Below are 23,364 nucleotides of genomic sequence, written 5' to 3' on the forward strand. Positions count from 1 at the left end.
AGTTCCCAATGTAGATTATTCCTCTAGGTGCCCCACCCCAACCCCCATGGAACTAAGCACAACTTCAGGCTTTGGTTAGAGCAGATTTACACACTTTTCCTGTGTTGGATACTTTCAACAAGAACTCTCTCCCGTACCTCTGCCAACGTTTTAGATATGCATGAAGATCCTATTTCTTAGTGTTTCCTGAAATCCTTTTACATTTTAATCACTGCCTCTTTAAAAGAAGAAAAAGCTTGCTGTGCGTGCTCTCACAGGAGCCCAAGAGGCAGCTAAACCATCGTAACCATGGACCGTTACCATGTAATGGGACAGACAGATCAGATCTGCTGCTATCAAGCTCCTTCTACACAAGTTCTGCTTTCAGAACTCATCCATGACTGTCTCCTGAAATCACAAAACGTGGCCATGAACAATCAATACCAGCATTGCCAACGTCTCAAAATCTGTTATTTCTACTTTTTCTAATTCCAGTATCGCTTGCATTTCTGTGTTAATCTACTGGCACTTCTAACTGGTTGGCCAAAGAAATGAGCTACATTCAAATGACGCAGTCAGGATGATCATATAAAACCCTCTACTCCACTGCTTATGCACGTGTCCCCCAGAAAGGCCTGCACACGCTCAGCACAGGTATAAAATTCCACTCAGGGACAGAAAGGACGACAATCAGGTATAGACAAGAGCATCAGAAACACGCCGGGAAATGCTGGCTTACACTCCACTGTTCACTCAAGTCCTCATCTTTCAGACATAATGCATCCAGACCGTAAGTCCCACTTCTTCCTACTTGTTTGAAAACATTCATTTTTCCCCCACCCAGTTCCTGTCTTCTAAGAGTCGTCTTCTGTGTTTACTTAATGATTCTCAAACTTTATTAATCCGAGAAACACTTTGTTCTGATGAAATTTGATGGAGAACCCCAAAACACAATCAAGCCATCCAAAGCAGAACTGCCCGGCAAGGGGAGGGCCCCGGAGCGGCAGGGAGACGCACTGCTCGGGAGAATTCAGGGGAGCTGCGGTGAGGATACAGCTCCCGGGCTTTCTCCACTTCCTGTCACTACAAACATGCTTGATTTCAGGAAGAACAGTGTGAGTGTGGCTTCTGTGGCTTCAGCTCATTAACGGAACAGAAGCGTGGTGCTTTACAGGCAGTACGTAGCTACATAGTTGAGGGTTTGAATTGTTCTTTCATTTTTTTCAGACTGTACTCCAAAGTGCAAATTAGTGTAAGAAGTAAATCCCACACGCAGGTTATTAAAGTGAGTCTTAAAATACGTAACGTGCCTCACACCCTAATTACTTTCACCTGAGTCCAAACACTACCCAAAACAGCTAGTTAGAACACCACTCAACACAAAGTCACTCGGTGGTCCTGAAAAGACTCTTCCTATGTCACTGTTACTTTGGGATTAAAGATGATAGCTCCTCTGTTTTGTAGACCCCGCTGTGTCTCAAAACCTGATTGGCGTTGTCACAGGCAAGGTGGGAGAGGGAGAAGGGCGGTAATCAGCATTGTGGAAGCTCCAATCACAAAGAATCTCGCCCAGAAAGTGAGAGAGGAGCCCTTTTTCCACCGGAAGCTCCTCTGTGCTAATCTGGCCCTTCTTGACAGTGCCCCGTGGCTGCCCTCACACCAGGCAGCCCTGCTCCTCGATGCCCCTCACAGGCTGCACTGGCAGCACAAGGTGTGAGATCCGGCTCCAGAGCCCGCTCAGCTGGTCCGAGTCCACGTGGCTGAAGGAGCTGGGGGTGTCTGAACTGGTGAACTTGGCCCAGACCAGGTCCCTCACTTTCTCTTCTGCTTCTCTGGGGCTCACACTCGCTGCTAATGTTTCTTCCTCTAGCAGCACGGTCAGGACCAGGGCCACGTCTTTAAAGGCCGCATTCTCGTGATCACAATATTTGTAGAAAATCAAGGTGGAGCCCGCGGGCAGGGATTCAAAATGGTGGATCACGGCAGCCTTCTGGCCGTTCTCGAATCCCGAGCTCAGCTCCAGGTCCACCCAGAGCTTGACGGTGTCACTGTCCTGAGAGCTCCTCTGGGCGCCGTCCAGCTGAATGACCGAGCCCCTGTGGGAAGACGTGTAGGCGTCGGCCACGTGGTAGCTCAGGCACCTGAGGGTCTCCCTCCCGTCCCGGGCCGCGGTGAAGATGATGGTGGCCGGCTCGCTGGGGTCTGAGGAGTTGAGGTGCTTCTGAAGAAACTTTCGCCCTCTCTGCCACACGAAGGAACTCTGGCCTGGAAATTTCTCTTTTAACTGGCTGAACTGAGCCAAGAAGGCCTCCAAGGCTGGGTTCCGGGGCACTTGCTGCGCGGGGGAGGAATAGTAGCTGTGGACGGTACTCAGCACCACGAGCACGGCCAGGCAGCTGAGAAGGGCGCCCCCTGTCGGAGGAGACAAGGCCCTGACGTCAGAGGGCAGGTGCAGACAGCAAGCTAAGTTCCCTTTGCCTGAAGCCATCCAAGCTTTCTGCTACCAAAGGTGACCAGAAATTCTAATTTCAGATTCTCAGATTTAACATAAGGGGTCCTCATTGTGCTAATTGTTGGTGGAAAATGCATATTATGAAAGAAAAAAATGTATGCGCACATTTTTAAAGTTTTTTTACACCAAACAAAACATCTTTTGGTTCCACTTGTCCATGGGTTTTTTGAATCCTCCTGTGTTTCACATTCTAATTCATGATGTGACACAGACATGAGCTATCAAGATTGTCTTCTTTCTCAAAATACCTTCTGCCTAGAGCAGACCAATTTTTTTTTCTAGGAATCAAAACTTAAAACTGCCAGTTAAAGCCTTACTATTTTAACTAAAATGGCAGTTTCAGGTTCTTGTAAGGCCGTCCTACTGTGAGAATTCCCATTTCCTTTGTAAGCACTGCCAAATATTAGCAAGCAGCCCAAATAAAACATCCCTCACCTTTACTGCTCTTACAACTTACTATCAAACACTAATACATTAGATAGAATGTTTTATATATATTAAATGTATATTACTACAATGTTAGAACTGTTCAACCTGCTAATTTTCTAGGCATCCTCACAAAGGACTTCTGAATCGGCTCCATGGAGAGGCCATGTTTGTTCTCACCGTAGCTCCAGGAATCCTTCATCTTTCTGATGGTGTCCTGCATATTCTCTTTGACTTCTTCTAATGTTTGTGTTTCCTGTTCATGACTTCCAGTCCCTGGGTGAAAAGGAACAACAGCTGTAGACGGCACCCAAAGGCACACGGGGGGTCCCCTTTCTTCCTCCCCCCATACTGCTTGGCCAAGAAGATTTTTATACTTTCTAAAGTTTTCTTCCATGAAAAGAAGTACTGTACAGTATCTGACTCCGCTGTATTTTAAGTTGCTTCCCACACACTGCACTTTTAACACAGGATTTTCTTTACTACCAACAGTGAGTCCAAATAATGATGAAATTCTGACAGCAGATATGCAATCACATTTATTCGCTCATTAAGAAGATATCCGCAGGGCCCATCATTGTGGCCCACTGCGTAAGGCCACTGCCTGTGACGGCAGCATTGCAGGGGCAGAGCTGGAGGCTCAGCTTCTCCTCTTCAGCGTCAGCTTCCAGCTACAGGCCTGGGAAAAGCAGCACAAGAGGGCCCAGATGTTCAGGCCTCTGGCACCCACGTGGGACCTACAAGATGCTCCCTGGTCCTGGCTTCAGCCTGGTTCAGCCCTGAATGCTGTAGCCACTGAGGAAGTAAACCAGCAGACACACGCTTTCTCTCACTCTTTCTGCATTTCAAATAAATAAATACATATTTTTAAAATTGCTTCTACATGCGCTTACTACCAAATACATGCAATGAATGCTAAGGCAGGAGCCTCCGCTGCCACTGAGGTTAGTCTATTTTAAAGCGGAAGGAACTAAATGTACATCGGGGATCAGTCCGGATATGACAGCTGCATCATCTCAGACTATAATCACGGCACGGCCTAAAGCACTTCATCCTGAGATCACAGCTCTCTAACAAGCTCCCACAAGGCTCAGCATGAAAGCTCAATGGCTAACCCATGCTCTGCACGTGCCAGGAATCTAACAGGTATCAATTAAAGTACAGGCTGCTTCACTGTCCCACTTCCCATCCAGCTCCCTGCTGGTGGCCTGGGAAAGCAGTCGAGGACAGCCCAAAGCCTTGGGACCCTGCACCCGTGTGGGAGACCCGCATATGCTCCTGCCTCCCGGCTTTGGATCGGCTCTGCACTGGCTGTTGTAGCCACTGACAGAGTAATCCATGGATGGAAAATCATTCCCTCTGTATCCCCTTCTCTATGTAAGTCTGCATTTCCAGGAAAGATAAATAAATCTTGAATAATAACCAAGATCCCCTGCTTTGTGCTATGTGCTCAGTAAGCACACACCTGGATATCTGAGAGCGCATCCTCTTACCTGGAGCAGGCTGTCGCCTCCTCAGCGGGTCCCGGCTGTCCAGCCCTGCACTGGGCTGACCAGGAGCCTGGACCTCGAGCGAGGCTCCAGCAGGCGAGGCCACAGCAGCTCCCGTCCCGGCGCTCACTTCCTCAGGGAGGGTTGCAGAGCCGCCCATTAAGTGTTCACCTGCTCCTCCTGCTGGGGCGCTCAGACAAGTGTTAGCATCCAGATCTGAGGGTTCTTCACCCAGCTTTCCTGCAGGGAGGCCATGACCTCGCTCCCCATCCTGGCACCTCGGCTTGGTCTCATCTTCTCCTTTACCCTCGGGGTGCTCTAGGAGACCCGTGTGACCCAGGCCCACCGACGACTCAGCTGTGGCTACACCGGGTGGGCTTTCTCTCTCCACCTCCTGGTGGTCTGCGGCTAGGTGGGGTGAAGACGGTGGGGTCTGTGCCCCTTCAGTGGCACCTGCTGTGACTGCGGTCCCCTGCACCGGGAGACTGACTGGTGGCCCGTTTTCCAAATCCTCCTGAGAGTCTACTGGAATAAACATTCATAATTTCCATTTTAAAAAGTCTTCCTCTCTGTTTCATAATTTAGCAAAGCCCCTGCTTAACTATTACTTTCATTTTTACAAGGCACACTTCCTAAACATTACTTCTTTGGCTCTCCATAAAGATAATTACTACTATCACCTTGTAATTAAATCTAATAAATAACAACAGTATAAAACAGTTTGAAATAACCAAATCAACTTTTGGAGATATCAAATATGCCTTCATCCCCAATAAAACGAACAGGCCTAATACAATGGCTCAATGATTAAATCCTCACCGTGCAAGTGCCAGGATCCCATATGGGTGCCAATTCATGTCCTGGCTGTCCCACTTCCCATCCAGCTCCCTGCTGGTGGCCTGGGAAAGCAGTCGAGGACAGCCCAAAGCCTTGGGACCCTGCACCCGTGTGGGAGACCCGCATATGCTCCTGCCTCCCGGCTTTGGATCGGCTCTGCACTGGCTGTTGTAGCCACTGACAGAGTAATCCATGGATGGAAAATCATTCCCTCTGTATCCCCTTCTCTATGTAAGTCTGCATTTCCAGGAAAGATAAATAAATCTTGAATAATAACCAAGATCCCCTGCCTTGTGCTATGTGCTCAGTAAGCACACACCTGGATATCTGAGAGCGCATCCTCTTACCTGGAGCAGGCTGTCGCCTCCTCAGCGGGTCCCGGCTGTCCAGCCCTGCACTGGGCTGACCAGGAGCCTGGACCTCGAGCGAGGCTCCAGCAGGCGAGGCTCCAGCAGGCGAGGCCACAGCAGCTCCCGTCCCGGCGCTCACTTCCTCAGGGAGGGTTGCAGAGCCGCCCATTAAGTGTTCACCTGCTCCTCCTGCTGGGGCGCTCAGACAAGTGTTAGCATCCAGATCTGAGGGTTCTTCACCCAGCTTTCCTGCAGGGAGGCCATGACCTCGCTCCCCATCCTGGCACCTCGGCTTGGTCTCATCTTCTCCTTTACCCTCGGGGTGCTCTAGGAGACCCGTCTGACCCAGGCCCACCGACGACTCAGCTGCGGCTACACCGGGTGGGCTTTCTCTCTCCACCTCCTGGTGGTCTGCGGCTAGGTGGGGTGAAGACGGTGGGGTCTGTGCCCCTTCAGTGGCACCTGCTGTGACTGCGGTCCCCTGCACCGGGAGACTGACTGGTGGCCCGTTTTCCAAATCCTCCTGAGAGTCTACTGGAATAAACATTCATAATTTCCATTTTAAAAAGTCTTCCTCTCTGTTTCATAATTTAGCAAAGCCCCTGCTTAACTATTACTTTCATTTTTACAAGGCACACTTCCTAAACATTACTTCTTTGGCTCTCCATAAAGATAATTACTACTATCACCTTGTAATTAAATCTAATAAATAACAACAGTATAAAACAGTTTGAAATAACCAAATCAACTTTTGGAGATATCAAATATGCCTTCATCCCCAATAAAACGAACAGGCCTAATACAATGGCTCAATGATTAAATCCTCACCGTGCAAGTGCCAGGATCCCATATGGGTGCCAATTCATGTCCTGGCTGTCCCACTTCCCATCCAGCTCCCTGCTGGTGGCCTGGGAAAGCAGTCGAGGACAGCCCAAAGCCTTGGGACCCTGCACCCGTGTGGGAGACCCGCATATGCTCCTGCCTCCCGGCTTTGGATCGGCTCTGCACTGGCTGTTGTAGCCACTGACAGAGTAATCCATGGATGGAAAATCATTCCCTCTGTATCCCCTTCTCTATGTAAGTCTGCATTTCCAGGAAAGATAAATAAATCTTGAATAATAACCAAGATCCCCTGCCTTGTGCTATGTGCTCAGTAAGCACACACCTGGATATCTGAGAGCGCATCCTCTTACCTGGAGCAGGCTGTCGCCTCCTCAGCGGGTCCCGGCTGTCCAGCCCTGCACTGGGCTGACCAGGAGCCTGGACCTCGTGCAAGGCTCCAGCAGGCGAGGCCACAGCAGCTCCCGTCCCGGCGCTCACTTCCTCAGGGAGGGTTGCAGAGCCGCCCATTAAGTGTTCACCTGCTCCTCCTGCTGGGGCGCTCAGACAAGTGTTAGCATCCAGATCTGAGGGTTCTTCACCCAGCTTTCCTGCAGGGAGGCCATGACCTCGCTCCCCATCCTGGCACCTCGGCTTGGTCTCATCTTCTCCTTTACCCTCGGGGTGCTCTAGGAGACCTGTCTGACCCAGGCCCGCCGACGACTCAGCTGCGGCTACACCGGGTGGGCTTTCTCTCTCCACCTCCTGGTGGTCTGCAGCTAGGTGGGGTGAAGACGGTGGGGTCTGTGCCCCTTCAGTGGCACCTGCTGTGACTGCGGTCCCCTGCACCGGGAGACTGACTGGTGGCCCGTTTTCCAAATCCTCCTGAGAGTCTACTGAAATAAATATTCATGATTTGTATTAGAAATTGTTCTCGTTTTCGGGCGCACTGCACGGTAGATTATGGGGTGCTGAGCCCTGTGTGTGAGGAATCTGGCGAGACTCAGGTCACCTGGCATGGGTCCTTAGGCCCGCATGCTCTGTGGGTGCTGGGTTTTTGAGCCCCAGGTGTGGGGAATCTTGTTGGCCTAGGGCTGCCTGTCTCTGGTCATTGGACCTGCCTGTGAGCGATACAGGCGGAGCAGGAGACACAGACCCTGACGCACAGGGAGAATATGTCAGCTGTTTGGTACTGCAGCTTGAAGGAGCACAGCAAACTGGACAATTACCCCTCAAAGAAGGAGCAGAAAAGCCCGGGTGAATGCAGACCTGAGGCTCACTGTGTCAGCTCGTAGACGTGTTGAGGGTTGCTCACCTCTATATCAGCGAAATCGACAGCATTTGAGAACTATCCAAACCCTTGGTCAGAACCTCAGAACATGCACTCTATCGGGACCCCAGGTTGATATTAGGTGGTGATTTCCCATTCCTGGTTACTGGGACATTTGGGAGGTAGGGTGTGGCTCCCCTCTTTAACTCTCCCCTCTCCCCAGAGACAAGAAGAAATAGAGAATCTGGAAACAATGCTTCCACCCACACTTCTATAACCCTCAACCCTTCCCACCATGGTTAACCTTGTACTCACCATCATGAAAAAATGTAACCCTTATTTTTATAACTTAATAAGGTCCTTGATTAACTATTTATGGTTTAGAAGGTACTCTCCCTGGGCCTGGGGCGATAGCCTAGCAGTTTGAAGTCCTCGCCTTGAACACACCCGGATCCCCTGTGGATGCCAGTTCTAATCCCAGCAGCCCCACTTCCCATCCAGCTCCCTGCTTGTGGCCTGGGAAAGCAGTGGAGGACGGCACAAAGCCTTGGGACCCTGCACCCATGTGGGAGACCTGGAAGAGCTCCTGGCTCCTGGCTTCAGATCGGCTCAAAACTGGCTGTGACGGCCACTTGGGAAGTGAAGCATCAGACGGAAGATCTTCCTCTCTGTCTCTCCTCCTCTCCATATATCTGACTTTACAATTTTAAAAAAAAAGGTACTCTTCCTAAATATTACTTCCCTTGACCTTCATGAAAGATAATTAAAGCAAATTTATCACTGTATAATTAAATCTAATAAATTACACTCACATAAACTAATTTGAAGTGACCAAATCAACTTTTGGTGGCTTCAAATATATCTTCTTATCCAATAAAAGGCAGCGAGCACCAACGGCAGCTCAAGATTCCTGGGAAGGCTGACTCAGACGGACAGCAGAAAGCACTGAGTCATCTCAGCGTCACAGACACAGGAAGAACCAGACAGCAGCAGCAGAATGAACACTATGCTACCTACGAGACCGCTCAACAACTGCAACCTGATGAGCTTCAGAGCTAACTACCAGCCTCCAAGGAATACTGACAGAGGAATGTGTCCAGCCATGCACAACCCAGAATGTGGGAAATTCCAAGGAACCAAACACTCACGCTCCTTTAAAAAGGCAAGGAACACGAACGACCAGGAAAGGGTGAAGGGCACGGTGGTCTGTTGGTTAAGACCCCTATGAGCAGTACAAGTTGGCTGTTTCACTTGTTGTCTTCTTATTGAGTTTATATTTATTTGAAGGGCAAATGTACAGAAAAAAGGAAAGACAGGGAGACAGAGATACAGAGAGATATTTCACCTGCTGTTTCACTCCCCAAATGGCCACAATGGTTGGAGTTGAGGCGGTCAGAAGCCAGGATCCAGGGGCCTCTTCTGGGTCTCCCACGATCCACCCTTTGCAGCCAGCCAGCCAGATCTGGCAGTGCAGTAGCAAGGACCCATGTGCCAGTAGGTGGACGAGGAACCTGTTGAGCCACTGTGCTGGCCCCATGGCTGCTCCACTTCTAATTCAACTCCTTGCAACCGAGGACCCACATGGGAAACCCAAATGAAATTCTTGGCTCCTGGTTCATCCTAGAATGTGACCAAGGAACTTCTCTCTCTGTCTCTCCCTCTTGCTCTGCAATTCCTTCAAGTAAATTAAAAAAAAAAAAAAAAAAAAAAAGGCAGCCCAGCTTGTTAAGTCTCTGCCTGCAACGTCAACATCCCATATAAACACCATTTCAATTCCTGGCCGCTCCACCTCTGATCCAGGCCACAGTTAATACACCTGGGCAAACAGCAAAAGATGACCCAAGTCCTTGGGCCTCTGCCGCTCACATGAAGACCTGGATGGAGCTCCAAACTCCTCCTAGGCCTGACCCACCCGACATTGTAGCCAGTCAGAGACTGCCTCTAGCTACAACTGCCTTTCTAATCTGCAAACGCATCTTTTAAAAAAACAAAACAAAAAAGGGAGAAGGGCCTGACATTGTGGTCATCAGGCTAAGACACCACTTCCACGGTGGACTTCTACAGAGGCTGCCCCACCTGGATCCAGCTGCCTCTTCACAGGAGAGCTAGAGGATGGTCCAGATGTTTGGGCTGACACCCAGGTGGGCGTTCCAGGCTCTGGGTCTCAGCCTGGGCCAGCCCTGGCCATTGCACACATTTGTGAACCAATGGGCTGAAGATGGATCGCCCCCAACTGACCTCTCTTCCTTATACCTTCCCCCTCTCTCTGTAACTTTTTCACATAAATAAAGCTACTAAAAATTAAAATATAGTATGTTTCACAGATGTAAATTAAAGAACGTATTTACAAATAAACTGTTAAGAATTTACATTATAATCGATGACACGCAACAGAATTAGCATCAGATTGGTAACAGTACAATATGGGTGTTGAGAACACAGGGAGAGCACTATACCAGTTCACCTTTATCTATTTAAAAACTTCTGGGCCTGACACGGTAGCCTAGCAGCTTAAGTTCTCGCCTTGCATGCGCTGGGATCTCCTATGGGCACCAGTTCTAATCCCAGCAGCCCCGCTTCCCATCCAGTTCCCTGCTGGTTACCTGGGAAAGCAGCTGAGGACAGCCCAAAGCCTTGGGACCCTGCACCCATGTGGGAGATCTGGAAGAAACTCCGGGCTCCTGGCTTCGGAATGGCTCAGCTCTGGCCATTGTGGCCGCTTGAGAAGCAAATCATCAGATGGAAGATGTTCCCTCTCTGTCTCTCCTTCTCTATATATATCTGACATAAAAATAAAAATCTTAAAGAAAAACACCAAAAACTTCCATAATAAAAAATCTGAATTAAAAACATCCACTTTCCCTTCTGAAAAACATCTATTTTGAATCTCTTATATACACCTATAAGCAAGATGAAGATCTCAAGTTTTATCTTTATATATAAGTTAAATATTATCTCCAAACATACTGTGTCGAGCTTTTTTTTATTGCAAAGTCAGACATACAGAGAGGAGGAAAGACAGAGAGGATTATTATTCACTCCCCAAGTGGCCACAATGGCCAGAGCTGAACCAATCCAAAGCCAGGAGCCTGGAGCCCCTTCTAGGTCCCCCAAGCAGGTGTAGGGTCCCAAGGCTTTGGGCTGTCCTCCACTGCTTTCCCAGGCCACAAGAAGGGAGCTGGATGGGAAGCGAGGCTACAGGGACCAGAACCTGTGCCCATATGGGATCCCGGCACATGTAAAGCGAGGATTCCAGCCACTAGGCCACCGCGCTAGGGCCAAGTTTTTTAAATTTTATAACTCTAAATATTTGTCATCATTTTCTTTAACAAATGCATTTTATTTCCCAATACTAAAGGTCTGTGCTGCTGCGGTCTCCAGAATATTTATCCCCTGATAATTAGGTCCTGGCATTGTGGTACAGTGTAATAAACATGAAAGAACAGGAATTGTCTCCCAAATGAACCCGTCAACTTTGCATTTCCCATCGGGCCTCCAGGCCTGGGGCCAGGTGGCCTGCTCCTGGCTCAGCCCTGACTCTCGGCAGCCCAGGTCCTAGGGTGGCCCCAGGGTGGCCCCGGTTCATCTTACCCTCCGGAGGATCCCCAAGTGCGCTGTCGGCCATGTTTGTGTCCTAGCTCCTCCGACTTGGGGGCACGTTTTTTAGTGTCTGGTGGGCCTTGTGAAGATGTCTTGCTTTCTTCTGGTCACAAGTCTCAATAGGCACATACTTCCCGTAGACCCAGGAAATAAGGCATACACAGAGTGACTAAAATAGAATGAAAAAAATGTCCATGATGTTTCATCCACTTAGGGAAATGTCAATTCCAGCTTTCTTGGTTAAGTTTGTCTAGTTTGTACCCTCGCTGAGAAGAGTTTAATGAAGAAAGTCTGCTTCCCAGCTTTCACGAGGATCATCCAAGCCTTGAACTAGAGAAAGGAAAAAGCTCCACATTAGAAGACGTCCAGTCTCTTAACAGAACCCGTGTGGCTGCAGCAGGTGCAAAGGCCAACCCATCAGATGCTTAAAGACTCTCCCGGACTCTAAGTCACTGCTGAGGGGACTGCTACAGACTCCATTCCTCTCATGGTTTTCTGTTCCATATGCTTCTCCCCGTTCCCTGTATCTGGAGCCTGAGCTCACTAACAAGCGACAGCACACAGGAGCTACCCACAAGCTAAGCGGATGGCTTCAAAGTGTCAAAAATATACACTTGGAATACAGCCTTGTCTTTCGAGTGGTTTTCTCGCAATGCTCTTTTAAAAAACATGATGACAGATATCTTCCTACACAGTATGTTATGTGAACAGAGAACAAAAGGGAACATCAAGAGATTTGTATAAAAGGTACCAAAGTAAGAGGCAATTCATAAGCAATAAACTTATTTTTGAATTTAAAGCAAACTTTTAATCACATCTCTTCACAGTTGGTCAAAAACAAAATGACCAGTTTACTTCTGCACATTACCTGTACAATGACCAGAAGGATCACACACCAACGTGTGCAAGCCTTTTCTACCAGACCACATGTAGCTCAGAGGCTAAGGCGACTGGCTTTGGCTTTCTCAAGCTGCCCTTCTGTAAAATCTTACAAACTACAACTTTTAACCCAAAAGTCAGCAAGTGCTTAGTGTAGGATAAAAACTTCATAATTTCTATAAAAAGCCAAATCACCATAGAGAGTGAGAGTGTGTGTGGGCTGGGAGGGGGACAGGGACAGACTCTTCTGCTGGTGGGAGAACTCTTAGGCATACCTCAAACTTGGGGTGTTGGTCACCCCTCTAATCAGCTTCACGTTCCTGAAACTGGACCTTCAGGGTTCTCCTTCTGTTGCCATCATGAGGCAGTGAAGCTCCTCCCCTATCCTACTTCATGATCAAAAATGCCCAGTCCCTTTCAGCTTTCTTAAAAAAAAATTTTTTTCCCTGATTGCCAAAGCCAAAAAATAATTGGATAACAAGTTTCCATGTACCAATGACAAAAATTTTAGAAGGTTAAGATGCTTGGCACAAAAATCTTACGGTGTCTAGTAATAGGTTCAACAATACAAGCATGAATTTGAGAGGGGCCTGTAAATTCTACCTCAGTCAAGTTGTTCTCCACCTAAAGACCTTCACCTACCTCAGCACAAAACATTACTAAAGGAGTTAAAAATCCTAATATATACCATATAAACAATTAAGACTCAAAAGCATTAATGCAATTTTCTAAAAAAATCCAATCTGATTTGAAACAAAAAGTTTCAAAAGAACTTTTTGGTTATTGTCGTCCTCTAATGGAGCGGACAAGCTGATCCTAAAATTCACAGGAAGCAAGCTATTCCTGCAGAACAAAGTCTACTTTTGCCAGATCTCTGGACGTAGGATCACTCGCAGTGATAATATCAATGGGACACTGGTGCAGAAACAGAAAATATACAAAACAGAGTCCAGAACTACCTGCACACACGTGAAAGAAGAATGGAAAACACGCAGTTTGAGTCTACAAATGAGGGAAATTTTTTTTTTGCCTCCCATCTCACACAAAAGTCAATTCTAGACTTAATATGAAAAAGCAAAAACTTCGGAGATTCCCCAAAAAAAACCATCACACATCTATCTTTACACCCTCAACTTTCCTAACATGATCAAATACATTTTAAAAATATTCATTTATTTTTATTGGAAAGACAGATTTACAGAAAGAAGGAAAGACAGAGAGAAACATCTTCCATCCGCTGGTTCATTCGCCAAGTGGACACAACGGCTGGAGCTGAGCTGAACCGAAGCCAGGAGCCAGGAGCTTCTTCTGGGTCTCTCACATGGGCACAGGGTCCCAAGGCTTTGGGCCGTCCTCGACTGCTTTCCCAGGCCACAAGCAGGGAGCTGGATGGGAAGTGGAGCTGCCGGGATTAGAACCGGCGCCCATACGGGATCCTGGTGCATGTAAGTCAGGGATTTAGCCACTAGGCCACCATGTTTATTTTTAACCTTTACATAACATATCAAGTAAAAGTTAAGTCATTAGGTAGAAAAATATCTGCAGATTAATAGCCAGAATATACATATAAGGAAAACACAAATGAGACAAGCAAACATTTAATCAAAGAGGGAAACACTTCTAATGTGTATGGAAAGTAGTCAAGAAAATGCAAAACCAATTAACGATGAGACACTATTTCACAACCAAGGGACTGGCAAAAAATCAAGTCCAGCACTAGCAGGTTGTGTTGAGGATCTAGAGATACAGGGAACAACTCCACCTTGGTAGCAATGAAGCAGACTGTTACCACAACTTTGGAGCGCAATATGGTGTGTCAAGTTAAGGCACACACAATCTGCAAATCAGCAACTCCACTTCGGTAAGTATGTTAGAGAAACTCCCCCACAGGCCCCAGGCTGTTTTTCAGAGCACTGCTGAAAATGAGGCTAGGTTAGAGACAGGTACTGGCCTGGAGGCCAAGCTGCAGGTTGGGCAGATGGCATCCTTTATTGGCCTACAGCTCCAGTCCTGGCTCCCGTCTACCTGCACTCTCCTGCAGATGCGCCGCCTGGGAGCAGTGGCCCTGGCTCACGTGGTGGGGACCCTCAAACCCACGTGAGAAATCTGGATTGAGTTCCCAGCTCCCAGAGTCAGACATGTGGCGATTCAACCACTGGGTGGGCGCAAACTCTGTCTCCACCTCTTAAAAAAATGTTTGGAAACATGGAATTCAAAGATGAACATGAGGGAGCCAGCACTGCGAAGTTGCAAGCTAATCGTGCACCTGCTGGTGCTGGCATTCCATACGGGTGCCGGTCTGTCTCCCCGCTCATGGCCTGGGAACGCAGCAGGGGATGCAGTCCTTGGGCCTGCACCTCCGGAGACCTGGCTTCTAGCTTCGGACTGGCCTAGATCTCTCCTTCCGTCTCTCCCTCTCTCTTCATGAATAAATCTTACAAGAAAAAACTTAGAAAGTTTGCCAATATGGGATTTTTTTCTTTAATTGTGGTGATGGATATTTGGCCTAGCAGTTAACGTGCCCATGTCCCACACGGGGTACTTGGGCTCAATACGCGGCTCCAGCCCTGCACCGCAGCTTCATGTCAGTGCAGAGCCCAGTAGACAGAAGTGACAACTCAGGAAATCCGACCAGCACACATCCATCCTGCACCTTCACTAACATCCTCTTGGCATGTATCACCAGTGTCCACAGTTGAAACTACATTCCCTCCCCGTTGCAAACCTGAGGGTTTTCAACACTTTAGTGACTTACATTAAACACTGAGTTAACAGAGTGAGGTTCCTGACACATTCTCACAATTGGTAACTTGGTACGGTTTTATGACCCTCTAGATCGGATTAATAATAGAGAGTTAGAGGGCCTTCTCCTTGCTGAATTCTTCAATCATAAGCATGTCACAGGAAGTAATTTTGATGGTCGCAACAATGACCTGATAAACACCTGCGTGCTTGATTTGGAACAAAAGTCATCAACTGTTAGCGCATCCCTTAGATGTTCAACTGTGAAATGCTGGTTTACTCCCCAGCCTCATTACTGACAGTCACCTCCACTTCCCTGTAACCCTAAAACCTGCAACAACACTTGGACCATCTTGCTTCAAATGTCTGCAACAGGTCTTCCAACAGGCTCAAGCTTCGGCATCTCCTGCTCCATCCGTGGAGCATGCGCGGGGTGGCAGGCTCAGAGACCCTGCTGAACTTTGATTTCCAGAGACTTTTCTCAAGAGGGAAACAAATTTGCCTCACAGTGTCCTTTGCAGTGTGGCTGGCTCCTTTCGGTCCAACCCATCTGCTTCATCTCACTATACTTGCTTTGATGGCCTGGCAGGCGTGGCTGACTGCAGCGCCAGGAGACCTCTGCCCTGCTGTCTCACAAAACCAAGTGTAGAAGACACCGAGACACAAAACCAAGCGCTGCCAGAGTTGCTAAGACTTCATACTTACGTTTATATTCAAACTCGATGCTAATCAGGTTTTGAGAGCTCGAGGTATTTTTGTGGCTCTGTAAATTATTTACATATTACCATGTATCATTTTAAAATGAACACATAAAAGGGATATATACACATCAAGTCCCATTCAGCACTTGTTTCTGCAAAAGCAAGAATGAACATGCCTGGGGGGCACTGTGGCACAGCCAGTTAAAGCTCTGCCTGTGAAGCTGGCACCCCATATGGGCACTGGTTTCAGTCCCAGCTGCTCCATTTCCAATCCAGCTCCCTACTAACGTGCCTTGGAAAGCGGCGGGTTAGGCTCCTGTACCCAGCTGGGAGAGGCCACAGCAGCTCCAGGCTCCCAGCTCCAAGCTGCCCAGCCTGGGACATTACAGTCACGTGGGGAGTGAAACAGTGTTTGCAAGATTTCCTTCTCTGTTCTTTCTACCTTTCAAATAAATCAATCTTTTAAAAAGAGAGAAAGAGGGCCTGGCACCATGGCCTAGCAGTTAAAGTCCTCACCTTGAACACACCGGGATCCCATATGGGCACCAGTTCAGGTCCCAGCAGCCCCACTTCCCATCCAGCTCCCTGCTTCTGGCCTGGGAAAGCACTCAAGGATGGCCCAAAGCTTTGGGACCCTGCACTCACGTGGGAGACCTGGAGGAGGTTCCTGGCACCTGGGTTCAGATTGGTGCAGCACCGGCCATTGCAGTCACTTGGGGAGTGAATCATCAGATGGAAGATCTTCCTCTCTTTCTCTCCTTCTTTCTGTATATCTGATTTTGCAATAAAAATAAATCTTTAAAAAAAAGAGAGATGTTTCTTAGAATTTTTAAACTAAGGTAAATAAATATAGCAAAGCAATAATATAGTTTAGATACGGGTAGAGCTGGTTTGTTATTCTCTGCACTTTTCTCTATTTTTTGGTGAACTGATGAATTTTTAAACAAGTGATAAATTAGCCTCCATAAGAACTTCAGCTGGTGCAATGGCTCATGGTTAATCTTCGCCATGCAAGTGCAGACAACCCACATGGGTACTAGTTTGTGTCCCGGCTGCTCCACTTCCCATCCAGCTCCCTGCTTGTGGCCTGGGAAAACAGCAGAGGATAGTTCAAGTCCTTGGGACCCTGCACCCATGTGGGAGACCCCGAAGAAGCTCCTGGTGGTTACGGCCATTTGGAGGGCGAAGCAGTGGCTGGAAGATCTTTCTCTGTCTCGCCTCTCTGTAAATCTGTCTTTGCAAAATAAATAAATAAATAAATCTTTTAAAAAACAAAGCCAAACCACAAGTTTCAAATCTCCTTGGGTTCACATGAACTGAGCTTCAGCCATAGCTTCCCAGGCTTGCTACAATCAGGGAAAGACTGCCTCTGAGGACAAAACTGGAGCTGGAGGAGGAGTGGAACTTTGCTTATTCTCCATTACATCCCGCCAGAAGGACAGAGGATGGACCTGGACGCTCCCTGGGAACAGGAGTAGTGTCAGGAAGCAGACACACGAAAAACGGAGAGAGACAAATCAGCCGATGGCAGAGCTCCTTCTCTCCTGCCCTCTTCTCTGGAAAACTTTCAAATAAAATCCCAATCAGGGTAGATTAGAGCCCAATTAGCTATAAAGCCATTGTTTTAATATAATGCAGTCTTCACGTACAATCCCCAGAACACACAGAAGCCACTGGCTTACCGCAGAAGCATGGGAAGGGTAACTCACTTCACTGGGACAGCCAGCTGGGACAGCCGACTGCCACCTGTCTTCAGATGCCACAGATTTTTTTGCCTATCTCCTTCTCTGGGCTCAGGTTCTCAGGTTCTGCAGCTCAGGTTCCTCTTCTAAATCATTTGGCATTGGAGTAATTTCAGCCACATCACATTTTAATAAATACTTATATTTTAATAAGAATCTATAATTCATATTAACTACGAAGTATCCTGGAATGATCTTTACTATTTTAAACCACAGGACGTTGAACCTAAAGGAGCTAAGCTGAAACAGTATACTTTTCAAGTTTTGTCCTTCACTTAATACAAGCTCCATCACCTCATGCTGATTTCTGAGAGCTGACCACACAGCAGGTGTGGGATAACACTCACATTTGAAGACAAAATCACTTCAAAGTATTTTGTACTTTAGTTAGTATTTCGTACCCCCTTCTCTTGCCCATATTGCATATAGTTTGTGAGACCAAACATAACTATTTGTGAGGTCTAGAATACTCTTGATTAAATAAAAAGAAAAATGTGGCTGACTTCAGATCTGTGCCAGTAAAGCGAAGCAGAATGAACACAGGCATCCCCCCTCTCTGAAGTGCATGGGACCAGAAGTGCTTCAGCTTCCAGAGCTTTCTGCACTGCACAATCTTAGCACACTTTCAGACAAGCAGCTCCAACCCAAAAGCCCCAAATCCAAGACTTGACAAAGTTTTGGATTTTGGAGCGTTTCAGATTTTGGGTTTGTGGATTAGGGACACTCAATCTGCAGCATGACTTTGCAGTAGTGGGAGTAGTTAGTTCCCATCCTTTTAAATCAGATAAATAACTGTGGCTGCTCTATCACAGCTTCTCAAAGTTTGGACCAGATGGCAGTGGTGTGCGAATTTCCTGAGGTACTATTTATAGTTCGCAGACAGGTGCACTCTAAAAGCAAACTTAGGAATCAAAATTTCTATGGTAGATCAAGAAACCTGCATTTCAAAACAAGTTTTCCCAACTGTTAAATAGGGACTGATTTGAGAAACCAATGGTAATAAATCCTTTTAATTTGACCTTAAAAAAAAAAAAAAGAGCTTGTATCTTGACTAAAACATAAAACTTGGCACACGTGCAGTGTTTCTTAGTGCGTGCTCCTGCACCATAAGGGAGTTACAGTGATTGACCTGCACTGCTCCAAAGTACAGTGTCACTTGTTAGAGGTCTTAGACAGTGGATGAGTTTTTCATTAAGGATTAATGATACACTAACTAGTCTTCACTCAGCTTAGCAGTCCACACAGTTTATTCAGCAATGGAACAGGAGAGAACCTTCAGGATCACAGATAAGGCAGATACAGGCGGGGGCTCTGGGGTACATTTTTCATACAGATCAACAAGGAACTTTCAGTGTTACAACATGTTGCAAGTATGACTTGTTGCATACCAACAGCCATTTCTGCCCCACTATATCCCTTCCACAAGAACTCTGCTTCACAGCTGAGGCCAAGCGCCCTACCCAGGCAAGGTGGACCCCCGCAGCCCTTTGTCAGCTTTCCCAGGCTCCCTTAGTGATCAGCGCCTTCTAACGAGATCTAAAAAGAAACGTGCTGGAGACTGTTGGGAGAGCCTCTATTGCAGGTTAAAGACACACTTGAAAGGAGGTCTGTTGCTCTTTCCTTTAAGCCTTCAGTCGCAACTGAAATGCCTGGTACAGCAACAAGCCATATTGTAGTCAATGAGGACAAAAAGCAAACATAAAGATAACCCCCCCGGGGAAGGAGAGAAAGAACCAGGGTTCTTGGTAATATTATGAAACTACTACATTAGCACTATATTACTTAGCATCTTAAATGCAGTTTTTCAATTGTCCAATGGCCTCTGAGATATTTTCAGAAACTCCAGTTTCATGATGTTCATGAATAAGTAAAATAGTGTCATCAATGTCCAGCAAGATTTTCTTTCTTCAAAGAAGACTCCCGCTAGACTGTTTGTAACTTAGAAGAAATCAGGCTTGACAATCCCATAGAGCTGACTAGGGAGAGCGCTTTTCTGTCTCCAGAGGAGGACACTGCAAGTTACTCAACCTCAAAGACAAGGAAATGTTTACGAGCAGCCAAGTTAAATGTAGACAGGTGGCATTTCTATATGGTTTTAAGAAATTACAGGGATGCTGCCCAAAACAATGCAGTGTCTCTGAAAATGACCAATTATTGACATGGTCACAGCCACAATCAGGTTGGGCCAAAGAGCGCCAGTGACAAATAAATAGAAATACATGAATAAATTGTAGACATAAAGCCAATGATCAAGATGTAAGAGGTGGAATTTAAAACAACACAGTTCCCAACTGACTTACTGGAACAATGTAGGATCTAGTTACTAAGAGGGTGCTTCCCCACACAAGTTACCAGAGGTAACTGAGCACCCAGTGCACGGCTCCTCTAGGACTATTTTGTCATACATCAACTTTTTAGGTGGAATAAACTAGTTCCAAAACATCATTTAAGAGAGGAAATGGATTTGTCTGGTTCTAGGTGACTCACGATATTCTGGCTGAACAAAATATGTGCGGGCCATGAAAACAGATCCAACAATTTATGTAGTTCCCCCAAATTAGTGACAGTTTGGCTCAGATTTCGAAAGGAGTTACTTTTCCACATCTCCGGAGACTCTAGACTCTCCATGACTTTCACTGTTAAAAGAAATTATTTACTTTGACCAAGTTTCTTGTTTAAAGTTTTGTCTGTTCTGGTCAAGATCAACTGTAATGCAGGGTTAAAACCGGCAACTCTGGAATCGTGGATTCTTTTTCTAACCAGTGGAGGACCCAGAAGAAATGGATGGCAAGCTTTTTCAAAGGTCCACCTGGTCAGATTCTGCGGAGCCCACTCCAGGGGGAAAGACCACGGGAGGACAAGGCTTCTGTTGGCAGGGTTATCAGGGTAGCACTCAGGGCAGTAATCAGCCCTGTTAATACGGTCTAAGAATACTTGGTAACATTCATTCTCAACCAGTTCAGTTTGGTACAACCAGTGGCCTAGTTCTAAACTAGGGAACCACTGCTGTCCACAGTCAGGGCAATGTGAATTATCTGAGAACATTTGGACCTACAAGGACAACACAAGTAGCAATGTAACAGCAAGAGGCAGCAATGACAGAGATAGAAACCCAAATGACCAGTCCTATTACAGTTTGGCTTAGTGATTTCTCAGTTCACCTGGTACAATTCAAGATTCCGCAGTCTAATTTCACTCAATTGCAACTCAGTCTCTGAACTCAGGAACCAATGCAGTCTGTAAAGGAATCAGTCACTTACTAGCAGCACAGATCTCAGAACAGCTCCTTCAAATCCCAGCTTTAAGAAAAACACTGTTCTAGTCGTGGGTGGTGGGATCACACCGAGGCACTTGGCTTACACTATTTCCTTGGGAAGGTTATGTCTGCTTGGTAGAACAGCCGAGCTGAGAGATCCAATGGTTCTTATGCTGACACCAGTACTCTTGCTGTTGTAAAACAGGTACCCAAGTCTTAAGGCCTTGGCACTTTACAGAGAGATGTTATAGAGTTGAGGAAAACCTGGTTGAGTCTTCTTGAGCGTAGATCCAATGAAGTCTGTCTTGGGAGGACCTGAACCAGGGCACAGTCACAGAGAAGTAGTTGCTGTTGAGTTGGTTGTAGGGTCTGGGAATGTGTCACATACCTGTAAATGATAAAACTTCAGACGACTCATATGGGCTTTGCAGTTGCTCACATTATTAAAAACATGCATTTGAAAATTATCTGAGTCCCAGTGGCTAAAAATTGTCTCATGGGTTTCCCCTTGACAATTTGGTAATGGTTCCAACCAATTTATCTTTTGGGTGTTATTCCTATGCTCACACGGCCTTGAGAAGGGTTTTAGATCACTTGAGGTTTATAATAGGACCAGCTTAATTTCCACAGAGGTGCTGTATTTTCTTTTGCTACCCTTTCTGCATTTTGGGAATAACAATAAGGGGGAATAATAAGGTCTGTATAACTATGTTTTAGCAAAACTCTGGACCCCCTGGATCTTCCTCCTATGAAATGGGTGCCGGCCCATCCATGGCTGTTGAGGCCATCTGGGGGAAAAGAACCTGGATGAAGCTCCCAGCTTTTGTCTGGCCATTGTAGTCCTTTGGGAATGAACCAAGGGATGAAGATCTTTCTCCGTCTCACTCTCACTGCAATTCTGCCTTTGAAATAACTAAGCAAGCAAATCAACCTTAAAGTAAACAAAACAGAAAACCCACTATAGAGCTCTGGCCTGAAAAGCAGCAGTCCCGCCAGAGCAGTCTCCAAGCACTTTCCTCGGACTGTCAGAGTGGCTGTGACTCTAGAATTCCCAGCAGCAGCTGCCGAGCCTGTCAGGGCAGCAGCACAGGAGGGCGCCCAAGCGCGCGACTCGGGCAGTAACACAGATGTGCTTCTTGGGATTAGGTAACACCTGGACGACGGCTATGAGCTCCGGAGGCTTCAGGGGCTTCGCAGACAAGGGGAGTGGCTCCCGGCAGCTCAGCTTAGGGAATAACAAGGCACCCACAGTTTCAGTTATCGAAATTGTAGGTGTCTCATCATGACACAGACATTAGACTAATAAAACCCATTAAACCTGCACTGCAAAAGTAAAGCTAGAGGGCCCGGCGTGATAGCATAGTAGTTAAAGTCCTTGCCTTGCACACACCTGGATCCCATATGGGTCGCCGGTTCTAATCCCGGCGGCCCCACTTCCCATTCAGCTCCCTGCCTGTAGCCTGGGAAAGCTGAGGAGGATGGCCCGAAGCCTTGGGACCCTGCACCCGCATGGGAGACCTGGAAGAGATCCTGGCTCCTGGCTTCAGATTGGCGCAGCTCCAGTCATTGCAGCTGCTTGGGTAGTGAACCATCGGAAGGAAGGTCTTCCTCTCTGTATATTCGCCTTTCCAATAAAAATAAATAAATCTTTAAAAAAAGAAAAAAAAGTAAAGCTAGAACCAATTCCAACATTTAAGACACTGAATTTTGAATTTGTAGAATGAAAAGAGGAAAATGAAACTAAAATCCAGTAAGATCTTGTTTCATATCTACCACAGCGGCTGAACTTCAGCTTCTCCACCATGAAGACTCCACACATGGTAGGCGAGACCATCCCTCCCCGGGACCGCACTCTCCCCTGCAGCAGCCCGGAGCCCCAGTGCTCAGTGCAAACCCTCCACGGCCCACAGCCCGCCACCTCCAAGTAGTCCTGACTACAGACACTCCCTGTTTCAGACAAGCCACCTGCCCTGGTCCTTCAGACCAGCACAAGGCGCTGAACGACGCCACCCAGGCCACCTCCTCCCTCCTGCATTCTTGTCCCTGCTGGATGAGGAGCAGAGAAGACAGGGGTGTCAGAAGCGCTCCTGGCAAGTTCCCAAAACCCTCCCACCACTGCAATGTTCGCAGCTTCACCGCCACTTGCTTCTGGACACATCACAGGGCCCGCTCTACCCGCATTCTCTGATCATATTAATTCCATGGAGCCTGACCCTTGCTGGCCACCCAGATCCCCTCAGACTAACCCTCCTTTGAGACAATACCCACATCCCTGGCTTTATGCTTTTCCCCACAAAGCATGTACCATTCTGCTATCTTAGTTCAACTACTTTTCCCCACCAAATATAAACTCCCCAAGAGCAGGGCTTTTTGTCTTCCTACTTACTGCTATAAATGCTTAATAAATATTTCTTGAACAAATAGATGGCAACAATAAAAAGCAATCTGAATTCTTATAATCTAATCCCAGGCACTAAATTATTACAATCACTTTCAGAATATTGGCGGTGATACTATGCATGAACAACATTAACAGCCAAACGCTCAGGGGTCATACAGTACATGAAGTGAGGTGTGGCTATACAAGGAAATATGGTACACCCAGACACAGCAAAACTGAAGAATGTGAAGAAAAAAATACACATATTTTTATATAAAGTTCACACCTACAATACATAAAGTTTAAAAACCTGTCAAATTAATATACTACTTCAAAATAAATGAGCAGGGGCTGGCCTTACAACATGGTCCACCAAGCAGC

At 47.0% G+C, this 23,364-nt stretch overlaps 2 protein-coding genes across 2 annotated transcripts; both read right to left on the reverse strand.

The window, feature by feature from the left end:
• Window positions 1–1,633: 1,633 nt before the first annotated feature.
• LOC101529006 (torsin-1A-interacting protein 2-like) lies at window positions 1,634–20,745 on the reverse strand. The gene is made up of 7 exons (XM_058660741.1): window positions 20,608–20,745; window positions 11,275–11,452; window positions 6,788–7,309; window positions 5,592–6,128; window positions 4,411–4,932; window positions 3,098–3,193; window positions 1,634–2,391 (listed from the first exon to the last, which is right to left on the reverse strand). Exons 2-7 carry the CDS (start codon window positions 11,306–11,308, stop codon window positions 1,634–1,636), a joined length of 2,469 nt encoding a protein of 822 aa, XP_058516724.1. The 5' UTR covers window positions 11,309–11,452; window positions 20,608–20,745.
• Window positions 19,957–20,614, reverse strand: LOC101525398 (torsin-1A-interacting protein 2). The gene has a single exon (XM_058660739.1). It carries the CDS (start codon window positions 20,390–20,392, stop codon window positions 19,997–19,999), a length of 396 nt encoding a protein of 131 aa, XP_058516722.1. The 5' UTR covers window positions 20,393–20,614; the 3' UTR covers window positions 19,957–19,996.
• Window positions 20,746–23,364: the final 2,619 nt, after the last annotated feature.

The sequence above is a fragment of the Ochotona princeps genome, chromosome 2 (genome assembly GCF_030435755.1).
Source record: "Ochotona princeps isolate mOchPri1 chromosome 2, mOchPri1.hap1, whole genome shotgun sequence".
In the NCBI taxonomy this organism is placed as follows: domain Eukaryota; kingdom Metazoa; phylum Chordata; class Mammalia; order Lagomorpha; family Ochotonidae; genus Ochotona; species Ochotona princeps.